Here is a 23,611-nt window from a genome sequence, read left to right on the forward strand (position 1 = left end):
ATGAAATACACCTGGTTTCACAGAAAATACCAACCAGCAAAAGGATGGGGACGGGGGACGGAGGGGTCTTTCCTTTGAACTAGTCATTACAGGTATATAAGAGAGAATGACTAATTCATCAGATTAAGTCTAAACCTCTTAGAAATCATAACGTTATTGACATGGATGCCAATGGCTCCTGTTCTATCACAGTTGGGTTCTTAGGGCCTGAGTAAGATACAAGAGTTCCTCTCATTCTACCTCAACAAATAATACCACTGCTTACTCATGAGAAACCTGGAAATTATCCTGGACTACTTCCTTCTTCCTCCCCCAGATATGTTCACAATACAGACAAAACATTCAATAAATACTGGCTGTATTAAAGATTAACAAAATCAAGCCCTGGAATCAAGATTGCTGGGAGAAATATCAATAACCTCAGATATGCAGATGACACCACCCTTATGGCAGAAAGCAAAGAACTGAAGAGCCTCGTGATGAAAGTCAAAGAGAAGGGTGAAAAAGTTGGCTTAAAACTCAACATTCAGAAAACTAAGATCAAGGCATCCAGTCCCATCACTTCATGGCAAATAGACTGGGAAACAATGGAAACAGTGACAGACTTTATTTTGGGGGGCTCCAAAATCATTGCAGCCATGAAATTAAAAGATGCTTGCTCCTTGGAAGATAAGTTATGACCAACCTAGACAGCATATTAAAAAGCAGACACATTACTTTGCCAACAAAGGTCCATTTGGTCAAAGCTATGGTTTTTCCAGTAGTCATGTATGGATGAGAGAGTTGGACCATAAAGAAAGCTGAGTGCCGAAGAATTGATGCTTTTGAACTGTGGTGTTGGAGAAGACTCTTCAGAGTCCCTTGGACTGCAAGGAGATCCAACCAGTCCATCCTAAAGGAAATCAGTCCTGAATATTCATTGGAAGCTGAAAATCCAATACTTTGACTACCTGATGCAAAGAAATGACTCATTTGAAAAGACACTGATGCTGGGAAAGATTGAAGGTGGGAGGAGAAGCCGACGACAGAGGATGAGATGGTCGGATGGCATCACCAACTCGATGGACATGAGTTTGAGGAAGCTCTGGGAGTTGGTGATGGACAGGGAGGCCTGGCGAGCTGCAGTCCAAGGGGTCGCAAAGAGTCGGACACGACTGAGTAACAGAACTGAACTGAAACTCTTTCATTACTCCATCTCCTCCAAGCTACTGTTATCCTTTTTGCTTGGTGGGGTGGCTTCCCAATATCTCCCCTTTCCAAACTGCATTCTCTACACTGCAGTCAGATTGAAATCCTTATCATATAAACCAGATTAAGTCACCCCTTTGTTTATAAGCCATTTCAAGGGTTTCCCATTCTTAGGAGCATTTTCATATGGCCTACAAGGCCCTCTTTGGTCATGCCTCTACTTTACTAGCTTTAGCCTGGTCACTGGCCTCCCCTTGAACTAATTACACGTATCTCTCCTTCAGGAATATTTATTACTTTTACAATAAAGTAATTATTTACATAATACAATACATATTATATTGAATCTTGATTTAGACTCTCCATTATGTACTAACCTGTGACTGAGTAAATTAACTCATAATGTGAACCAAACATTATAGCTCTTGGAATTTCCAAATTCACCCCTGAAGCCCTCTTGCTTTCAAGAATGAAGGTGGAAGTGACACGTAAAAGGGCTAGGAGTAGAGTCCCTACACAGTCATCTTGTCTCTCTGTGCACATAGAAGACCTATGAAGAGTATGAGAAGGGAAAAAGAACTAACATGAAAGACCTACTATGTTCCAGGCCCCCTATATTACTTAATCTAGACAATCTTATCACCTCATTTTATGGAAGAGGAGATGGGCTCATAGAGGTTAAAAAGCCTGCTTGAAGTCACGCAGCTAACAAGGGGCAGAGCACAGATTTACATCCAGGTTGACTGACTCTAAATTCCACATTCTTTCAACCACTTTAATGCCCTCAAAGATGATTCCAAGTCTAAATTCTTCAGGCCTTAAGGATACAACCTAACCTGTCTCCAAGAAAAACACGGAGGCACTACTCGAGTACAACACCACCCCGACAATCTGCGATCATGGTTTGATGCGTGTTCCATTTCTTGGTGAAAAGTGAGACGCAGACTGTACTTCCTTACCTTAACTTCTGCAGCCATCTTATCAACTGCAAACCCCTCAACGGAGAGCTGAAAAACAATGGTTTATAAACAGTAAGTGCAACCAAGAGGTGAGGAACTAACTTCCATCTACCATAAAAACAAATCATTCCACTCTTTCCCAACTTCAGTTTATTCTAGAGGGTACAGGATGGGTTATGGAGAAACTCTTTAGTAAATCTAGTAACTACTTAACGAAACTTTTAAAAAGCAAAGACAATAATCTATGGGTTGAGTGAATCATGGATGTCTCTCAATAATATCCATGATAAGCAAGCTACTCAAACATCTTCACGTACCTTTATTAGTCTAGATATTAAGAATCCTCCCTGGTATCGATTATAAAGTTCTTCCCAGTTGTCCTTTATGAATTTCCAAGCAGCCTTCCTTCCATGCTTACTGCCTCCAGCCACTCCACCAATTACGGACACAGTGTCCTGTGGACGTACCTCTTCCTAAAAAAAAGAGAACTACAAGTCTACGCATCCAGAATATTGTCTGATGCCAGAAAGGGCAAATGCTGTTGAGGTACCCAAGTAATCCCCTTCTTGTTTTAGGAATAACTGGCACCAGAAGCTTCTAGCAAAGAGGAGAATGTTTAACCTACAGATCAGCCAAATTGAGAATGAAGTACCGAGATGGGTACAACCTGCTCGAGGGCGAAGAAAGAAAGAGACAGAAAGCAGGCACGGGGACGTGTCAGCCTTCCAGTTTGTTTCATCTCCCAGCTATTCTGACTCTTACCACTAGAGGGAAATACAGTGGTTAGTAACAAAAGCTTACTCCAGTTTTTCAAGAAAGAGGAAGCCTTTAGTCTAGGATTAAGACAGATCAAGAGAATACTGAATCAAGGACACTTGCTATAGATCAGTGGGTAATAATTCCCTCTAAAAGCAGTTTTCACTGTAACTTACTGAAAGTGCAAACGTGAGGACTTTTTGAATCAATTCAGGTGAAAGAGTAGCCCCAAGGACTCTTTCAATTCGGTTTTTCTCTTCCTGCATATCTGCTTGTTTGTGAAGCTATAGTGAAAAAAATACAGAAAGAGACAATTAACTTCTCCCTGAATAAGGTGAAACTTTTGCTTTACAATCTCATTGGCTAAGATTTCAGGATATGAATTAACAAAAGAATATTTTTCAAGAGGTTTGAGCACTAAGTTGGTCCTGTGCCCCTAGAGTAAATCATTAGGTCTAAGTGCTCACTACATGAATAGCTTGTCACCAGTTCTGAGCAGTTCAACCTCAAGATCTAAGGGGTGAGCCCGTCATGACCAAATTCTTTATTCACTGATGTCTGACTAATGTTCTATGTTAGACAGGCAAAATAAGCATCATTACTAATACCACTGAAAATCAATTCAACTCATCAGTAAAAAATACAGGAAGCATTATTGAAAGTAATATTTTAAGAATATTTGATGACATAAACATGCCACTGATACATTAATTGAAAGAAGGGATACAAAGCAAAATGGTTCTAAATTTTTAAAAATTTAATGAGAAGGGGAGAAAAAACCCTGAAAACACATAAAAATGTTAACATTAATAATGGTCTCTGATCAGCAGGATTATGCAGCATCACATTTTTAACTGCCAAATATAATGAATGCAGAACATTAAGAAAATAGAAAAGCATAAAGAAAAAATTACTATATTTACATTAACCAAATCATGAGTAAGATCATATTATACATGCTGTATTTGTGATCTTTTTAAAATTACAAGTAAGTTCTATTTTCTTCTTTATACTTTTCTAGCCTCTAAATCTTCCATAGTGAGTATACCAAAACCTCTTTTCATAATTAGAAACAAAATATTATGTTTTTTTTAAAAATTAGAACTTCAAATGTACATGAGCTACTTCTCTAAGACAACTTAATTTATAGACTCTCTTGACCTTTTTTTTTTTTCCCTCTGAAGAGTTAACACTGACCAGTGTCTGGAGACCCCATCACAGCTCCCAGTTTCCTCTTCCTTTCCTTTGGACTCTTTTGAGCAGCAGTGTAGTAAAATAGATAGGAGGTCAGAAGACCTGGGTTCTAGACCCAGTTTTGCCTCTAACTAGCTGTGTGATCTTGACTAAGTCCTTAACCTCTCCGGGTCTCAGTTTCCCCATCTGTAAAATGAGCGGGGTGGACAGATGATTTCTAAGGTCCTTTTCAGCTCTAATATTCAAGGTCTGAACGCTGGCATTTAGGAAGCATTCCCCACCCCACCCCCAAGAGGACCTGTCACAGGAGTCCACTAGATGGCACCATAACACTACATTTCAAATATACTCTGAATTAGTTATTTATCCTGCTTCATTATTCTTAAATTACTAACACAAAATCCACCTCCTCTCTCAGCAACTGGCGTCGTTCCCTTTAATATTATTTAGGTATAGTTGATTTACAATGTGGTGGTAGTTTTCAGTGTACAGCAAGTGATTCAGTTATACATATATAACAATACTTTGCACCTGCTGATCCCAAACTCCCAGTCCATCCCTCCCCAACCGGCCCTAACTGGTTTCTTGAAGAACCCTGATTTTGCCTTCATTAGAGCTCTTTGCATAGTAAAGTTGAACCACTGTGGGCTCCCTTGTGTTAAACAGGTGCAAACTCTTTATTAAATAAACACACTGGTATAAATTCTTTAACGTATGCCATGACATGAAAATGTCAAAGGACCTGTCACGAAACTTTCAGAACCTTTATTTTCCCCATATCTTTATGGAATAGACAAAATATACCAACTATCTCATTTCACATGCAAAGAAATGCATGATTTATAGTGCACAGGTTCACAGAATATTAAGAGTGAGAAGAGACCTTAATGTCATTTAGGTGAAAGGTAAACCCAAAGTATAATGTTTTATGTTGTTAGAAAGGAAACCCTTATACAAGACAGGCAGTTAAAGCAATACAGTTGCAATGTAGTTTCTTAAAGTTTGTGTATTTTTAAAACATTCTAATCATTTAAATAGGATTTGTTTAAAACTAAAATACCAGAGGTTAGATTTGTAATTCTGATGCACTTGGGATCAGAAAAGTATTCTGATTAAGATCCCTAAGTGTGGATCTTTTAATCAATGGGTCTGATGGTGATTTGGGTATTTAGGCACATATTGCACATTTTATTTGATAAGTAGAATCAGCTCCCTCCACCTCTAATGCAACCAGGTTAGACCAATAACTACATGGATAAGGACTGGAGACAGCACTTGTTCTACAGTATTAGGACTATCAAACAGATCACTGCCATTATAAGGACATGGAAAGTTTTATCTATATCTTTTCTAAGTCAGAGTTTAATTATATGCTAACCACCCTGGGAAACTACAGAGGCTATGAAGGCAAGTGAATTAACTTCCTGTCCATTCATAAGAGGTACCAGCATAGACTAAATCCTTGAGGCACCTAATCATCTATCCCTTTCCTAAGCACAGAAATAAACTTAAAATGGGCAGAATCCTGAGTAAGTTTGCATTAATGGGAAAACTTTTAAGAACTGGACTTTTTAACCAAACTTATGATTTATAAAAGTGAATAAATGAGATGACTTGGCATTTGTATTGGTAGTACAGATGAGCAGATATTTCTCCTATAGCTTCCTAAATATTTGCATGCCTACAGTATGCATATCAGCATGTATTTCTTTTGTTAGGACTTTTTTTTTTTAACCATTCAAGCTCATACTCTCTGTGTCAATTCAACTTCAAAAGCAGAAAATAGGAGCCCTTTCCAAATTTACTCACCTTGAGCATAATGTCTAAGGTAGTGCCATCACCATGCTTCAAAACAGTCAGATAGACCTACAAGAGAACACAGGAACAAAAAAGAAGGGATCTGATTATATGTAACTTATTCCAAATATTCTAATGTTAAGACAGAAAGCAAGTAAAAAAAATTTGTGTGGATATTGCATACAAATTATGGCAACAACCTAAGAGCCCACTTGAACAACCAGAAAGGTAGATGGCAGGTGGTAACAGCAGAGCACTGGAGAATGTGCACTGATAATCAACCACCCTTTAGTACCCCAGTGTGGACTGAGAAGCTTTACACAAATGAGGTGCTGCCTACAGACTCCCTACATGGTGTGTATTAAAATAATTAGGCATGATTTGTAGGTCAATACTTAGGTCATTTTTGTTGTTGTTTAATCACTGAGTAGTGTCTGACTCTTTTCAACCCCAAGGACTGTAGCCCGCCAGGCTCCTCTGTCAATGGGATTTCCCAGGCAAGAATACTGGAGTAGGTTGCTATTCCCTTCTCCAGGGGATCTTCCTAACCTAGGGATCAAACCCAGGTCTCCTGCACTGCAAGCCAACTCTTTAGGTCATTTTTGGTTATTATTAAATACATTCCACACTACACAGAATGATGCAGACACCTAGAAATCAAAGTACTTTATTATGAAAACCTACCGGACTCCTCAGATCAGCAGAGAGAATCTGTTTCCCTTCCACATGGTCCTTAAACCGACGACGGGCTTCTTCTAATGTTGCCTTATGTCCTGCTTTTCCTAGTTTGCCCAGGACCAAGCCCCTCAGGAGTGCATCTAGATGACCTGATTGAGAAGTAAAAGAGATAAAGAACTACTTAAAAAGCTTATTTTTTACAAATATGCCACCTGGATATTGTATAATTGTGTTATACCATGCCTACGATCTTGAACAAACAAAATCAATTACCTTAGTACTTGAGAGAACACGTGATTTAAATTTATCAAGTAATAAGAATGAAGGACGTGACACTAAGATAGGCAAATGCTGACTCTGTGTCAACTGTATTTCTTACAATGCTGACTGTATTTATTAAATATTTACTAAATGCCAGCTGAATCTACTTAAATATTTATTAAATATTCTCTCTCTATATGTAATTATACCAATAAGAATTATGTGTGAAAGGAATACACTTAGATCATACAGTTTTGACCCAAAATTTAGAGAAAGGTCACATACAGAACTAGTATGCCAAGGATATTAAATTGAAATCTTAGATTTTTAAAATCAAAATCTGATGGATTATTCCAAAGATATGAAGGTGGCTGGTAAGCACATGGAACCAATACCATTAGCCATTAGGGAAATGCAAATCAAGACCACAATGAGATGCCACTTCATACCAATTAGAATGGCTAAAATAAAAAAGACAGTAATAAGTGTTGTATTACACAATAACAAATGTAACTGCCAACGGATATGGAGTTTCTTTTGAGGGTTGGCAAGGATGGAGAGAAATTAGAACCCTCATATACTGCTGGTAGGAATGTGAAATGGTGTGGGCACTTTGAAAAAAAGTCCAGTAATTCCTCAAAAGGTTAATAAACACAGAGTATGACCCAGCAGTTCCACTCTGGAGAAATGAATTCATAACAGTCAAAAAGTAGAAACAATCCCAGCATATATACACTGATGAACGAACAAAGAAAATGTAGTATAACCATGCAATGCAATGAAATATTATTTGACTATAAAAAGGAAGTACTGATACATGCTGCAACACGGTTGAACCTTGAAAATATTGTAGTACGTGAAAGAAGCCAAATAAAAAATGCCACATAGAGTATGACTCCATTTATATGAAATGTCAGAAGAGGCAGATCTGTGAGGCACTAAGCAGATTAGGGGTTGCCTGGGACTGGGTTGTCAGGGAATAGAGAGTAACTGCCAACGGGTATGGAGCTTCTTTTGAGGGTAAAGAAATTTTTCTGGAATTAAGATAGTGGTGGTGGTGGTGGTAGTTGTACAACACTGTGAGAAAAGACTGAACTGTATATTTGAAAGGGAGCATTTTTTGGTATATTGATTGTATCTCAAAAAAAAGTTAATACTAGCACACAAACTGATTGATTCCAACAGCACAACAGACAAATAAATTGTGATATATTCATACAATGAAATACCACTCAGCAATAAAAAGAAATGAACAACCTAGATGTATCTCTAGAACAGTATACTGAGAGAAGTCAGATAAAAGAACAGAATATATATTATGATCCCACTTATATAAAGTTCTAGAAGAGACTATATTAATCTAGGGTGAAAGAAGTCAGAATAGCGTTTGCCTGCAGAGGGTGGAAAGGTAGGGAGGTGGCAGGAACTGGCTGGGAAGTAGCCTCAGGGCAACTTCCTGTGGTGATAGAACTGTGGTATGCATTTGTCCAGTCACTGAACTGAACGTACACGTTTTGCTGTATAACTCCTTAAAAAGTTTAAGGAAACCATAAGAAATCAATAGACAACACAACTAAAGACTAGTGAAGGTTCTTAAAAGAACCAATTTATAATTCTGGTGCCGATTTGCTGTGTTGATGCAGTAATATCTTAATTGTTTTGCTACATTTGATTCTTCCATCTGTAAAACTGGGAAACTAAAGACATTCTCCCTATTTCAAGAAGGTGTTTTTGAGCCCTCGAAGTCTCACATATTATCATCATGAAAGAAAAGTGCAACACCCATCAATTTACCTCCATCTGTGTCCATCTACTTCCTGTCTTGTTCTTATGGATCTGCTGTTTTACAACCTAAAGCTAACTCCTCTCAAATATTCAAGCCAAACTCCAGCAGCTACCTCTCTCTTTGACATCATGAATTTTTCTTTACAGTATCGTTTTCATCAACAAAGACATATTATAAAATTTCCCACCATAAAAAAGTGCCTCCTTGGTCCCACATCTCTCTCCCAATCTCTCTCATCTGATTTTCTTTATCAAACCCGGGTCTCCTGCATTGTAGGCACACGTTTTACCATCTGAGGAAGGGAAGTCCTGGTGGATTCCACCATGCCATAAAACCCAGTTAATGTCACCATCAGTTCTTCATCATCATTCTGCCTGACTTGGTACAGTATTGGCACAGTTGATCACTTTTCCCCCTCTACTGCTTAAGGCTTCTGGGACATTCCTCTTCCTCCTAACTCTCCTACATCACTGGCCAGTCAGTCTCCTTTGCTGATTCCCCCTCTTCAAACCAGTCTTTGAATCCTGAACTGCCCAAGGACCCAGTCCTCACACCTCTTTTCTCCACCTACACTCAAGCCATAGGTGATCTCATCCAATCTTATGGCTGTAAATACCATCTACGCACTAAATGTATTACTCAGTCTGCACCTCTAGGCATGGTACTCTCTACTTGGATGTCTAAAAGAACCTCAAATTTAACATGTCCAAAACAAAACTCCTGATTCCCTATTGCACCCAAACCTGCTTCTACAGCAGTTTTCCCTGTCTCTGTATACGGTAACTTCACTCTTTCAATTCTTCAGGCCAAAATTTGATGACTCCCCTCTTTCTCCACCACACAGTCAGGCCACCACCAAGTATTTCTAGTTCCACCCTCAAAACATATCCAGAATTTACTACTTGCAAATGCTAGTCGCAGGCAGCACCCAGATGCATTACTCAAACAGCTTTCTAACTTGTCTCCCTGCTTCCTCTTTTGCCTCCCCCGCTATACAGCCTATTCTTCACATGGCTGAGTAAATCAAGTCATGTTCCTCTGCTTCAGACTTCCAAATGAGTTTTTCATACCACTAAATATGAAAGTCCCAAAGGTCCTATTGGAGCTGCTCTGTTCCCACCCTCCTCTCTCCCACACTCACTCTGTCCTGACTTTACTAGCCTCCATGTTACTCTCTGAGCACCTAAGCATGCCTTTATCTCAGGTCTCTTGTACTTGCTGTTTTCTGTTTGGACCATTTCCCCATTACACAGCCTCACAGTTCTATTCTACAGGTCTCGGCTTATGCTTAAATATCACCTCACTGGTTTTCCTGCATTTTCCCGTCCACTCTCTATTCTATAAAACAGTGGCTTTTTACTCCTACTCCTGACCTACCTTACCTAAACTCTTTCTTCATGATACTTGCTGTCACCTAAAATATTATCTATTGAATTGTTTGCTGTGTCTTCCCCTAGAATGTAAGCCACACAGGGCAACTTTTTGTTCACTGTTATACCACCAGCTCCTAGTATAGTACCTGGTATTACTGGGTGCATAAGTGCTTGCTAAATCAGTGAAAGAAAGATACAGAGCTCTAGACAATTTTTACTATTATTCTTACTGCAAAAGACTCCCAGAACAAGAAGGGCAGGAGGAACTACAACTTTCAGTTATTAGCATATGGTAGAAAATATATCTAAAGCCTATACTCACTATTCCTAACATTTACATGACAGCAAAAGAATACATACATGATTACAAAAATAAAGAGCACACATGTAGAAAGCAAATAACTCCTTTAATTCAGAAAACTGGCCCCTGTGTCTCTCAACACCATTTTAAGGTTGTACATAAGGTGTCTGGTATTTATGGTAACAACAGAATAACCCAAAATTCCCTTTAGCTTTTCTGGACTAAAAATGGGCCTTTGGAACTCTGTAAAAGACTTATTTCCACCATTTGCTCTGTGTGTAAATCATATTTAGCAACAAATACGTATACCACCATTTTTATAACAAAAGTCTTAATTTCTAGTTAGCTAAATACATAGTAATGTGTAGTAGATACAAAGATGATGTTACTGTTAACCATAGCTGAGTTTTCTAATGAGCTGACTCATCAGAAAAGACCCTGATGCTGGGAAAGACTGAAGGCAGGAGAAGGGGACAACAAAGGATGAGATGGTTGGATGGCATCACCAACTCTATGGACACGAGTTTGAGCAAGCTCCAGGAGATGGTGAAGGACAGGGAAGCCTGGCGAGCTGCAGTCCACGGGGTTCACACAGTCAGACATGACTGAGTGACTGAACAACAACAAATAGCTGAGTTAAAAAGGACCAATTTCTGATCAATTCTTTCCGCATTCAGTACATTCATTACCTTCTCCAGGTTTGGGGTCCCAGCCCAGTCTCTCCCCTATAGGTGAAAACACATCTTTCACAAACTCTTGGATTTCCTCATAGAAGTCTGTGTGGGACAAGAGAGTTGAGAGAATCCCCAGGTTACAGCTCAGGTCGCTCCATACAGTATAATTGGGCTCATTCACAAAAGCCTCCATGACTTTTAGAACCTCTACAGTGCTAATGATTCCAGCTCGAGCCTGGGATAGGAAAAAACATAAATTAGTCTTCAAACAAAAACAAAACAAAAAGCACAAGCATGCATTTTTGGCATTGTCTTCTGCTAATTAGTCATCCCTTAGGGAAGAGACTAGACTATATAAGTTCAGAACACTATAGAATTTTATAAAATAAAAACTGTATTATGACAACATTCCTTACTTTTTGCTATTTATACAACAGCTACTTTTTAAAAATGCTAAAATGTCACCAATTTAGAAAGAACAAAGAAGAAAGAGAACAGTTAACTTCCTATTTCTATTCAGTTTCTAGGGTCTTGGTATTGTTCGTCTTTTGAAAATTTTCACACTGTCAGAAAAGGTACAAAAACAGTTGGGGCTTTGGTTTTTGACAGAGGCGCTTTCAAAACTGGAGCTGCAAACTGTGTCAACTTCAGCCTGTCCTTTACTCATTTCTAAAAGAAGACAAACGGGACGGTACTACAAATTCACCCCTTTCAGAACTAACAGAGTTAGGAAAAAGAACTTCTGTTACAGCAGCCAACTGCACAAACACACCACTCTCCTGGGACAGGTCTCCCTCAGCAATGAGCTCAGCAGATGTGAGGTTTTGTGCATCAGTGCTAATCTGTGTTTATACAAAGGAGGAATCCAAAACCAGTTACTATAGACGGGAATGAAAATTTCAAATCCAATTAAAGGAACATTAGGAGGAATCTGACAATTTTATCACAAAGACATCTAGAAATTATCTAACCTATGTTTTGGAGTTATAAAGATAATACTACTAAGTGCTCCTTGAAATTTTGTCTTGAACAAAGCTAAATATAAATTTCATTTTAGAATGATAATGGGTTATTATAATTTGAATAGTAATAGAATGTTTAAAAAATTCTACAGTCTCACAGCAAAGAACCACCACTATTTTAGACAAATATAAATCACTCTGAATTACTTTTAAAAAATCATCAATAATCTCTTCAAGGTTCATATCTGTGTCTATTGAAAAGAATTTCTGCCTTACAAATGATCGTTTATGCAGCTGCTAAAAGCTGGCTTAAGAAAGTGAGATTTGTTTCTGGAAAATTACATAAATTCAATCTTGCATATCAATTAATAATTAGTCATTTTCTTTAGTCCCAAAGGCATGTACCTCTCAGGAAGAACTATATTCTTCTAATTATGTTCCAGTCAGCCATTCCAGGAAAAACAAAACCATTTAATCAATAAAATCCATCATACTATTTGAGGCTCACCAAGGAGAAGAGGTCATTCTGTAATCCAAGTCGATCCACTGGGGGCAGAGAAAGGTCACGAATACCTGGTAATAAACTTTCCAGCATGGCTGAGCTGTATTGGGTCCGGTAAAACCCAACTGTTCCCAGGTTTAACTGAAAAGATATCCAACAGGTATTATTAAACAGTTGTATTTATTTTTTAAATCAGTTTTTTGTAGATATGAAAGGAGTTTAAGTTTTAGCACACCTGGATGAAAAACAATGAAGCTCATTTATGTCAACAGACAGGGAATAAAATGAAATAACACATAAAGATAGTAATCACTTGTCAAAGGTAAAAACAGAGGCAACACAAAACAGAAAGCTGACATTAGTGGGAGGCAGAGTGAGTGACAGTGGAAAGAACACGGCTGAAAGGGAGGAAATAATCTGGCTACGTTTCTAATTTCAGTGGATAGTTTTCAGTTTATAGAAAATATTTACTATATAGAAAAACTCTTGGATAATAAAATCTCCAAGAAGACTAAACCTTTACAAACATTAATCTGCTGAACCCAGAGTCTCGACAGAATAGCAACTGCCAGGTCCTAGATTTTAAAGAATTACATGGACTTAAAAGGCAACTTCATATGATTTTTGGAGTGAGGTAATCATTGACTATCATTATTTTCTATGCTCAGTCAGTACAGAGTCTGTTTATAATTCAGGAGATTGCCTGCGATGCAGGAGACCAGGATTTGATCCCTGGGTCAGGAAGATCCCCTGGAGGAGGAAATAGCAACCCACTCCAGTATCCTTGCCTGGGAAATTCCACAGTAGCAAGAGTCAGACACAACTTAGTGACCAAAGCATTATTTACCAACACTCAAAAATATTTCTTATAATATTTATATACAAAATATTTTAATGGTAAAATGACAGTATCAGATATAAGTATATATATATACTTATAAATATATATTTATATATATTTTAAAATCACTTCACATTTCTAATACAGTAATTGTTTTGATTCCCTGTATCGTTTACTATAGAAATAATACCTTTATTTACCTAATTATAACCATAGTGTACTTTTTTTCTCATAAGAAAAATTTCATACGCTCCAGGTTATAATTTCAAATGGCAATATAGTAGTCCACTGAGAATATTTTAAAATATATTTAAAACAGAGTGAGAAATAGTTCTGCAAGCATGAAAGTCTGAGACAATATAATTCTATTGCATGTGTGCATGTTTAGTCGTTTCAGTTGTGTCCAACTCTTTTTGACTCAATGGACAATAGTCTGCTGGGCTCCTCTGTCCATGAGATTCTCTAGGCAAGAATACTAGAGTGGATTGCCATGCCCTCCTCCAGGGGATCTTCCCGGCCCAGGGATCAAACCTGTGTCTCCTGCATCTCCTGCATTGCAGGTGAATTCTTTACTCACTGAGCCACCTGGGAAGCCCATAATTCCTATCAGGAACCTATAATTGGGAGAAAAATTTGTAGCAGATATTTTCTTTTCTTTTTCTTTTTGTAGCAGATATTTTCATTATGAAAGGTAGAGTACAGAATAATGAAAAATAATATTTACTGCTATTTTTGTGAAATGACTTTAAAACACCAGCTAAAAGGAACTTCCCATTTCAGTGACACAAACTGATTATTATGTCTGATCTCACTTGATTATAGTTGTACACCCACAATGACAACATATCACTGAAGTTAACATGTCACTACCATGACAGGGCAGTTTGAAGTTGCAAGACTACAAGTGTTTCGGTTAATGTGACTTTATACAGAGACTACTCTTTTTTTCCTCTTTAATCCTATCCCTTTGTAATTGCTTATTGACCACTCCCTTACCTGACATAAAGTTAAATATCTAGACAATACTAAATTTCACATAAGAAAGTTTAGAAATGTCTTTTTCTTTGCAAGTCCTAGACCAAAATGAATCAGTAGAATTTAGAGCCAGCCATAAAATGCACACAGGAAATGAAAGAAATCAATTTAGTTAAGATAAAAATGGCTGTGGCCTTTCTGGACTCACCTTCACCCACTGGTCTGGTTTGACATCTTTTAAAACTATATTCATTTCTGGCTTGTCCATCAGAATCTTCATTTTGGCATGGCTGGAATCTTCACTAGTAGAGATTGTGATAGGAACCATCCACTGGGGACACTCTTCTCCTTAAGCAAGAGAATAACAAACAGAAAAGTTGAAAATAATTTTTCACTGGAAGAAATGGAAAGGAAGGTACAGAGAGAGGACTGGTGTCCCATGTATGGGCTTGAATCTGTTAAGCCAACAGCTCCTTTTTAATGATACATGAACTCTTCTAGGTAACCTGAATAATAATAAAGAGTTTACTAACAAAATCACAACAGCCTATAAAAAAAGAGAACAACAGAATCTGTATTTGTGTAGAATCACAAATACAATGATTTTGTTGTTTTTCCCTTTTCAGAGCAATATCATGCTTAGTCTGCTTAGTCATGTCAAACTCTTTGTGACCCTGCTGATTTTAGCAATAGAGATAATGATTTTCTTTTCTTTTTTTCAAAAGAGATAATGATTTTAATGATAAAAGACATTTTGAGTGGGTTAAAGCACTCACACAGCACTTAAAAACAAATTCTAAAGTGCAGTCTTTAATAGGTATATATACTGCTGAGACACTGTGATAGGATACACCTTGGGAGTTGTTAGATTCCATCACTGAGGAGTCATAGCTAAAAGCCAAAGGTTTTGTAAGACAAATACATACACTCTTTCAAGTATTAGCAAAATAGATTTTGCATTAAGATGCCAAACAAAAGTAAGTCATTGTCCAGTACATTAATGGAACTATCTTAATCACTTAAATAGCTTTATGCTATCAGGCTAAACCACAAATGAAAATTCTCTCCTGACACTAGGATAATTCAGGTTTTAATGCAGCCTACAGTGGTCACAGAGTATTAGAAAAACCCATAAAACCTGTCAGTCATACAATGCAGATTGCAGGTATATGTGGAAAATAGCAACTGCGACATTATTTATTTAGATAATAAACCTGTCGTCTGATCTGTCAAACACATTTATTAAGACAGTAATTCTCAATGCTGGGAAGGCTAAGAGTTGAAGGCTGTGCCACTTAACCCTACTAGAGTGCATCATCATTTGGCGGGTCAAACATGAAAAGGCGGTGGTTCTGATATACCTCTCTCCCTGTTGAGAACTATTTTAAAGGAAGTGAGAAAGGTGCAGAAAAATACTTCTTAATTTTTCAATTTATCTTTTAATTCCCTGGGTACAAGAGTCTAATGTCATGTAGAAATATTTAGAAAGCACAGTTGAGTGGTAGTTAAGAGTATAAACTTATATAATGCAACTATCTCATTTGAATTCCTACTCTTTTACTCATTATATAGGTGAACCTGGACAATTTAACTTACCTAGTTATGCCTCAGCTCCCTCATTTGTAAAACAGAAATAATATGACCCACTTAGTAGGGTTGCTGAGAGTACAAAATAAGGGTCAGTTATAGTGCTTATTAGCACAATGACTGGTACAAAATAAATCTAAATAATCATTGGGCTTTATTTGCTTAGCTACTTACTATGGCCAAGAATTTTTTTTTAAAAAGTCACTGTGTACTGAAAGAGACACGTGCACCCCAGTGTTCATCGCAGCACTGTTTACAATAGCCAGGACATGGAAGCAACCTAGATGCCCATCAGCAGACGAATGGATAAGGAAGCTGTGGTACATATACACCATGGAATGTTACTCAGCCATTAAAAAAATTCATTGGAATCAGTTCTAATGAGATGGATGAAACTGGAGCCCATTATACAGAGTGAAGTAAGCCAGAAAGATAAAGACCATTACAGTATACTAACACATATATATGGAATTTAGAAAGATGGTAATGATAACCTATATGCAAAACAGAAAAAGAGACACAGATGTACAGAACAGACTTTTGGACTCTGTGGGAGAAGGCGAGGGTGGGATGTTTCAAGAGAACAGCATCGAAACATGTATGTTATCTAGGGTGAAACAGATCACCAGCCCAGGTTGGATGCATGAGACAAGCGCTCGGGCCTGGTGCACTGGGAAGACCCAGAGGGAGCGGGTAGAGAGGGAGGTGGGAGGGGGGATCGGGATGGGGAATACATGTAAATCCATGGCTGATTCATGTCAATGTATGACAAAAATCACTACAATATTGTAAAGTAATTAGCCTCCAACTAATAAAAATAAATGAAAAAAAAAAAAGTCACTGTGTATACATACACTCAGTACACAAGTATACCAAATGTACTTAGTACACAGGTGCATAAGACTTGATACAAAATTGTATACCAAGTTTTCTTTCAGGGATTCAGGCTAGAGACATGACTTCTTGATGTTTATATCCTTATTCATTCATTATAGCCGCCAATAACACAGAGAGACATAGAATACTACAAATACCCTATGAACCTCCTTTTCCTCCCCTATCATTTTTATTCTATTACCATTTCCTTGTTTCTATTTAATTCTATTATTTTTAGATGGATAATTATTTATTATTAGTTTGAACACTACTGGTATAGCACCCAAATTTATTGATTAGCTCCCATGTATAGCCATTTGCCTACCAACATATGGTCCACTGGCACAGAACTTCTTTTGGGACAACCTCAGTACTCTGTCATCTTCTACCTAAAGAAGCAAAACAAAACAAAGGTTGTAGTAGAATTAACACTTTTTTTTCTTGGAGGAGACATTTCTGTGACAAAGCACAGGTGAAACCAGTCCAGCCAAATGGCTCCTGAATACACAAAATGCAATGGTGAGAAACATGATGATACTACAGAATGGAAGAAAATGATTTCTCATCAAGGTCTCAAAATAACAAACTCTAAAAATAAAAGGCCAGCTACTGTGTAATATTGCCCTTGAGAACAGAGATGTATCCAGATATGAACTTCAAAGTTCCAAAAGGGATACACAGTTAACTTTTATGGAGGAGGGTTATGTGTTTAGTCTTTTCCAAAAAGTGGCAACATTACCATGTGGATTCAATATTAAAAATCATTTAGAATGGATACATGTACACCCATGGCTGAGTCCCCTCAGCTGTTCACCTGAAACTACCACAGCATTGTTAATTGGCTTTACCCCAACACAAAATAAAAAGTTTCAAGTTTGGGTTTAAAAAAAAAGAATGACAAACATGAAAGCCCAACACGCCGTTTCAAAGGATGAGCTTTGCAATGAAACCCAGAAGTCAGGGCAGAGACTGCAATGAGCTAAAAACAGAGGCAATAAAGGCCAGTACATTAAAAAAATACTTCAACAATACTCAATCTTTTGTTTAGTTATTGTTACTATACTCTGTTGCTGCTGCCGAGTCGCTTCAGTCGTGTCCGACTCTGTGGACCCCACAGACGGCAGCCCACCAGGCTCCCCCATCCCTGGGATTCTCCAGGCAAGAACACTGGAGTGGGTTGCCATTTCCTTCTCCAATGCATGAAAGTGAAAACTGAAAGTGAAGTCGCTCAGTTGTGTCTGACTCTAGAACATTTTAAATAACACAAGCTATAACAGATTTAAGATCACCTAAATCAAATGTAAAATTGGGTCAATGACTTTTATAAAGGGATGAACTGACTATAAGAGACAGAACTGAAAACTTAAATCTGAGTGGGGAAGCAATGGCCACTTCAATGCCATAAAGGAACTACTAATGACTTAAATACTACATCACTGATTAGTTATGTATCACACAGATTTCCTTGAAAAAGTTATCAGGTAACTTTTAAATAGATTCTGAAATAAAGCAAAAATATTTAAATTTAGGGACTAATAAACTGAGAGACAGATCATAATCAAAATGCTATGTTGCAGAGCTCTCCTATTTGTAAAAGAACTGAGTCACAGGCATGCATTTTGTCGTAATGTAAAAAGGAGGATGAATTTGGCTATGCTTGTAGACCAAAAAAGTGCAAAAAAAGAGTAAGATCTTGAAAGTACCTTGATGTTTTTTAAGTTCCTTGAGTCTCAATAACATTGGGAGGAAGTGGGGTATTAGTATCCTCTCTTCTGATAAATTATTATGCTCTTAAAAGTATACTTTACTTGAAAAAATTATGGCCTTAGTTTGCTTTATGTATAATCATTAAATAGTTTAATAGTTTTGAGGTATTGACAGTTTTTGAGGGATAGAAATTCCCAGAAGTGAAAGCAACAATGATTGTTGGTATAGTCAGGTAAAATGAAAACCATCTGTCAATCTGTATAGAGTGTCAACGTCAAGTTTGATCAAGTCATCTCCTGTAACAGACTAGTTCAAAGTGGAGAAAGAAGACTAGAAAGAAACAGAATGGTCACAATGGTAGCTCACTAAAGTTTTAGATATCTTTTCCCACCAACTAGGATTAATTGTGTTACCTAAATTGCCTTTTCAAATGCTTGCAGCCAATCTGAGAGGTCCTCCAATGTGCATACTTTATTATAAAATACAGTCATATTTAAGGTTAAGACGTGTCTCTAAAAGGTTAACTTGCAAGCACTTGGGCGCATTCTGAGAGTACAAGGGCTGATTTAAACGTCATCTAGATTCTTAAATTACAGAAAAGCAAATTTACTAACTTAAACTGCCACAATGAGAAGACTTTGTAAAATATTAGCTTTAGGGACAATGCAGAATCACAAGGACAAACACATACCAAAAAAAGAGCTATGAATCTTCCTCCCCAAATATGAATGGAATTAATTCTCTATGCAGCTCATAAAATCATGGCAAAGAAATTTAAGAGAAAGATTTCACAATTTCATACAATTAAACTAAGTTAAGACAAACTTTCTGGTGTGCATGATAGGATGATGTGTAATTTTCAGTCCTTCTGGAGGACAACTCATTTTGAACTACACCTGTCTAAATTCAGATAACAGTTCAACTAATATGAATGCAATTCTAATCAAAATCACACTGCCATCCAACACTAAAAACTAATTTTGAAGAATGGTATTATAAATGGGTGTTGAATTTTATCAAGTCTTCTTTATGCATCTAGTAATGCATATGGTTCTTCTAATTTGGTTCTGTTAATGTAGTAACTATGAGTCATACCTTGATTAATTTGTTTAATATAAAGCCAACTTTGCATTCTTAGACTAAATCTCCTTTGGTGATTTTAGAATTATATCAACAATGTTACAGTGTTTTCCCTGAGGACAGTAAGAGCAGACAATATTTTGTTTTCCACCGTACCCATGTATAATTTTAAAGATATGGGGCAAACTTTTGGGTATAGAGATAATAAATCACTGAGAAAAAGAGTATAAGGGCTGGTTTAAATCTTACTTAGAATACTTATAAAGTACAGAAAAGCAAATCTGTAACACTGACTGAATTTCAGTTAACATAATATCAGACAAATTGAAGAACTTTGTATAAGTTTACCTGTTCTGCTTCTACATAAATGAGAGGGAATCCCATTTGTTTGGTCCAGGTATTCATCACAGCTGCTATAGGTTTACCACTAGCATTTTCTAAACTTTCCCAGAGATCCTCTAGAAGATAAATACAAACAATGAAAATCTAAAATGTCTACATTTTTATTTTTGTAAACAAACCAGAAATTTTATATAACTTGAAACTGCATCATTGACCAATTTTGTGTTTTTTTTCAGGTTCAGGAAACAAACAGTGGACCAAATTAATGTTACCCTTGCCTTGCCATTAAGTGAACTATATTACAAATTGTTCTAATTTATTAAAAAATTACAGGTTATAAACAAAAGACAAACAGGTGAGTTCAAACAAGAAACAGGAACAAACAAATGGAAACATATTCAAGAACACTACAAGATGATCATTCACAAAATTAAAACTATTACACCCATTCAACTAGCAGAAAAATACTCAATGCTGATGAGGCTGAAGTAAAGTCCACACTGTCAAACAACTCTGGTGGCTGAATAAGCAAAACAACCATACAATGTAGCATAACTATAACAGAGGAATGAACAAAGGAAAAAGCCCTTAAAGAAAAATCCAAAGAATAAAGGTTTCACAAGACATAATTTTTGTTCTGAATCTTGAAGAGGAGTTGCTCATTAGACAGGGGAGAAAGGAACATTCCAAACAGACAGACTATATATGTACAAAAAGGAAAGTACAGGGGAATTCCCTGGCAGTCCAGTGGTTAGGACTCTGCGCTTTCACTGCTGTGAGCCTGGGTTCGATCCCTGATTGGCGATCTATTAAATTCCTGGTTGGGGATTCTATTAAACAGTAATGACATTACACAAATCTTCTTGCTTTTTAAACTATTTTTGTTCATTATAGAACTCAGTTTCATAATCAATCAACTAGTACACCTTTATTCTTCCTTTTGACTCTAATATCTAATAAATCATAGACTATCATAAAATTTTAAGAATTTACTTTAATGGAAATCTGCAGTTCCACAAGTTCAACTCCTACAAATGGTTAATCTGCAGCTATTTTAATGGCCAATGGTCAATTGAGGGCAACAAAAGCCACAAGTCAGAAAAGAACAAGCTCTGGTGAAGTAAACAGAACGTTCCAGCCTCGAGAGTGGCACAACACTGGGCTGCGGCAGGCCGGCCGCCGGAGAACGGAGGCTGCCCAGGGGACGACAGGTCCCGGCTCAGCCGGTCTGGGACGCAATGGGTCTCCAAAGAAGTCAACTTTGTTTCCTACCCATCACATGGAAAATCAAGTATTTAGAAAAAAATAAAATATCGTACCCTGGATAATGTGCCAACATTCTCTCCATTTCTATCTCAAGTTATTAAAAATTACCTGTGGCAGCATTCTTTTGTTGGAACTTGGTTAAATACATGTTCATTCCTTTCTTAAAGTCCTGAGAAAACACAATTTTTAAAAGCCAGGAGAGTCAGAACTCAGAATTATAGTATATTTTGACTACAGAGTACTCAAAAACTAATTTACTCAAAGTTACTTGAGTATTAGATTTACTAAAACACAGTAATGTCTATTGCCTTTTGTTTAAGAATGCATTCGCTTTGCCTTCTACTTTTGCTTTTTAAGTTTTATACCAGACTTCCACCAACCCCCAAAATATATTTGCAACATCATTCATTTAAGAGACCAAAACAGTCAACATAAAAAGAAATAAAGACAAGCCAGAGTAATATTCTTATAGATTCTAGAAAAATTACTTAGGAACTTAACCTAAATAAAATCAAACTTTTCTTTTTCATGTAAAACTCTGTGGGATCACCACAAAAGAATTTAATTAATTAATTAATTTTTTTTTTTACCTTATCTCCAATGTAGTCATGTAGCATTCGGATGACAGATGCACCTTTGCTGTATGATATGGCATCAAATATCTCATCAACTTCAGAAGGATGGCCCACGCTGACCTGGCAGACAGTGTGACTCAAGGTTATAACAGGAAGCAGACTGACTGAATTACATACATACTGAATTACATAAAGAGCTTTCTAGAAAGACTCTTCTAACTCATACTTTTTGCCTTTAGGTGACTCATACTGTGTAATTGTTTAAAAGGGTGTAATAACTAGTACTAATAAAACAGAATACATAACACGATCCCCATCATCTCTTTAGGGCCTGGGTTCCAGTCTTGACACTGCTTTGCTGGAAGGCAAGTCACTGTGGATCTCTTTGGAGATAGGGAGGTGAAGGTAAGGAAGGGAGAGATGAAAAACATTTGACTTCTTGCACTTATTGGAATGGCTAACAGCTACATAGGACCCAGGTTAAATATGTCAAAGTAGACTATATGTCTAGCTCTTTGAAGGCAAAATTTATACATATAAACCAGCTGAAATAGGACAGATTAAGTCAAAAGAATTAAAATATATATGAAGCAATGACAACAACAGAAGAGTATGTTTAGAATTTTCTTTGAAACAACAGAATCATAATATTACCTGACAGATATGGTTCCCCCATTACTATTCAATAAAAATCTATTCAGTGAATGTGTATGGATACAGAAAACTTGCTTCTACAAAGATATAGATGTTTAAAATGAAACAGAGCTAGAACTTTGTACAGTTTCAAGGGGACTTCCTTTGTAGCTCACTCAATAAAGAATCTGCCTGCAGTTTCAAGATGGAAATACAAACTACAAAAGTAAGTGACATCACTCATGCAATTTTCAGAGTCCCAAGTATTTCTATTTAAAAAACCTACATATTTCATTGAAAGTGAAAGCAAAGGCCAATGACTGAAAATTACGTCTCACTTCAATGGGATGGCTGTTATCTAAGGCGTCAAGCTCCTGAGCTCGTGTATAATCAGCAGAAACAAACTGAGTCCAGATATCATACTCTGGGAAGCAGTGGTCTACACACAGATACTCAATCCATGATGCAAAGCCTTCATTTAACCAAAGATGAGTCCACCATTCCTAAAAACAGAAGATGGAAATATGTAAAGAAAAGATGCTTGTCATTCCACTAATATAAAAACTACTCTGATGTCCCTTCCGTTATACTCTAAAGCTCTTAACGAACTAAAATTCAATTCAAAACATTTAATAAATAACTCACATCTATGAACAAAAGAATTGCCAAAAACAGCCAACTGGTGACATCAGCATTATCACCACTGCTAAGTAACTTTTTGGTACTAAAGGTAGAAAAGGAGGAAGAAGGGGGATGAAAAACACCCTCAGGATGGAAAATGGGAAGAGAGTGCATAAATGTGTGCAACAGCTACATTGTCATATAAAATTTAGTTTAATAAACAACTCTCTTTAAGAAACCAGGAAGTTATTAGGACCAAACAAGGAAAACGGGGAACTATCTCCATAATGACAGGGGGAAAAAATCGTTGCTGAGTGACAAGTTAAACTTTCTAGACAAACAGAAACGTTGTACTGCTTATACAAGAATTACATGAAATTAACAAAATGTCACAGCAGTAAGTTTAAATATAACTGGTATTTAAACATTTATAGAATATAAAATTCTCATTTGTTAATAAGAATTAATAGTGGAGTGGACAAAGAATATAGTGGGTCACAGACAAAATCAACTTTTTTTTCTAAATCAACTTTTTCAAATAGAAATAAACTTTCTAGAAAGAGATTTCAATCTAATTTTCATTAAACTTGATTAAATCTCTTATAAAAAAAGCAATACTATATGAATTCAAGATAAGGGACAAATGCAATGGTAAAAAACAAAAGGGTATTTTAAAA

The 23,611-nt window shown here is 36.9% G+C and overlaps 1 protein-coding gene across 1 annotated transcript in view; it reads right to left on the reverse strand.

Annotated features, from left to right (window-relative positions):
• Window positions 1-23,611, reverse strand: part of NPEPPS (aminopeptidase puromycin sensitive) — a 108,930-nt gene that overhangs the window by 2,189 nt on the left and 83,130 nt on the right. The window contains exons 10-22 of the mRNA XM_043904351.1: window positions 22,652-22,816; window positions 21,696-21,800; window positions 21,214-21,274; window positions 19,846-19,955; window positions 17,036-17,099; window positions 14,456-14,595; window positions 12,438-12,572; window positions 10,983-11,202; window positions 6,579-6,721; window positions 5,907-5,963; window positions 3,080-3,187; window positions 2,465-2,620; window positions 2,148-2,195 (exon numbers count right to left, since the gene is read on the reverse strand). Coding sequence (XP_043760286.1) covers window positions 2,148-2,195; window positions 2,465-2,620; window positions 3,080-3,187; window positions 5,907-5,963; window positions 6,579-6,721; window positions 10,983-11,202; window positions 12,438-12,572; window positions 14,456-14,595; window positions 17,036-17,099; window positions 19,846-19,955; window positions 21,214-21,274; window positions 21,696-21,800; window positions 22,652-22,816 — 1,512 coding nt within the window. The remainder of the gene's footprint in view (window positions 1-2,147; window positions 2,196-2,464; window positions 2,621-3,079; window positions 3,188-5,906; window positions 5,964-6,578; window positions 6,722-10,982; window positions 11,203-12,437; window positions 12,573-14,455; window positions 14,596-17,035; window positions 17,100-19,845; window positions 19,956-21,213; window positions 21,275-21,695; window positions 21,801-22,651; window positions 22,817-23,611) is intronic.

This window comes from Cervus elaphus, chromosome 5 (genome assembly GCF_910594005.1).
Source record: "Cervus elaphus chromosome 5, mCerEla1.1, whole genome shotgun sequence".
NCBI lineage: Eukaryota > Metazoa > Chordata > Mammalia > Artiodactyla > Cervidae > Cervus > Cervus elaphus.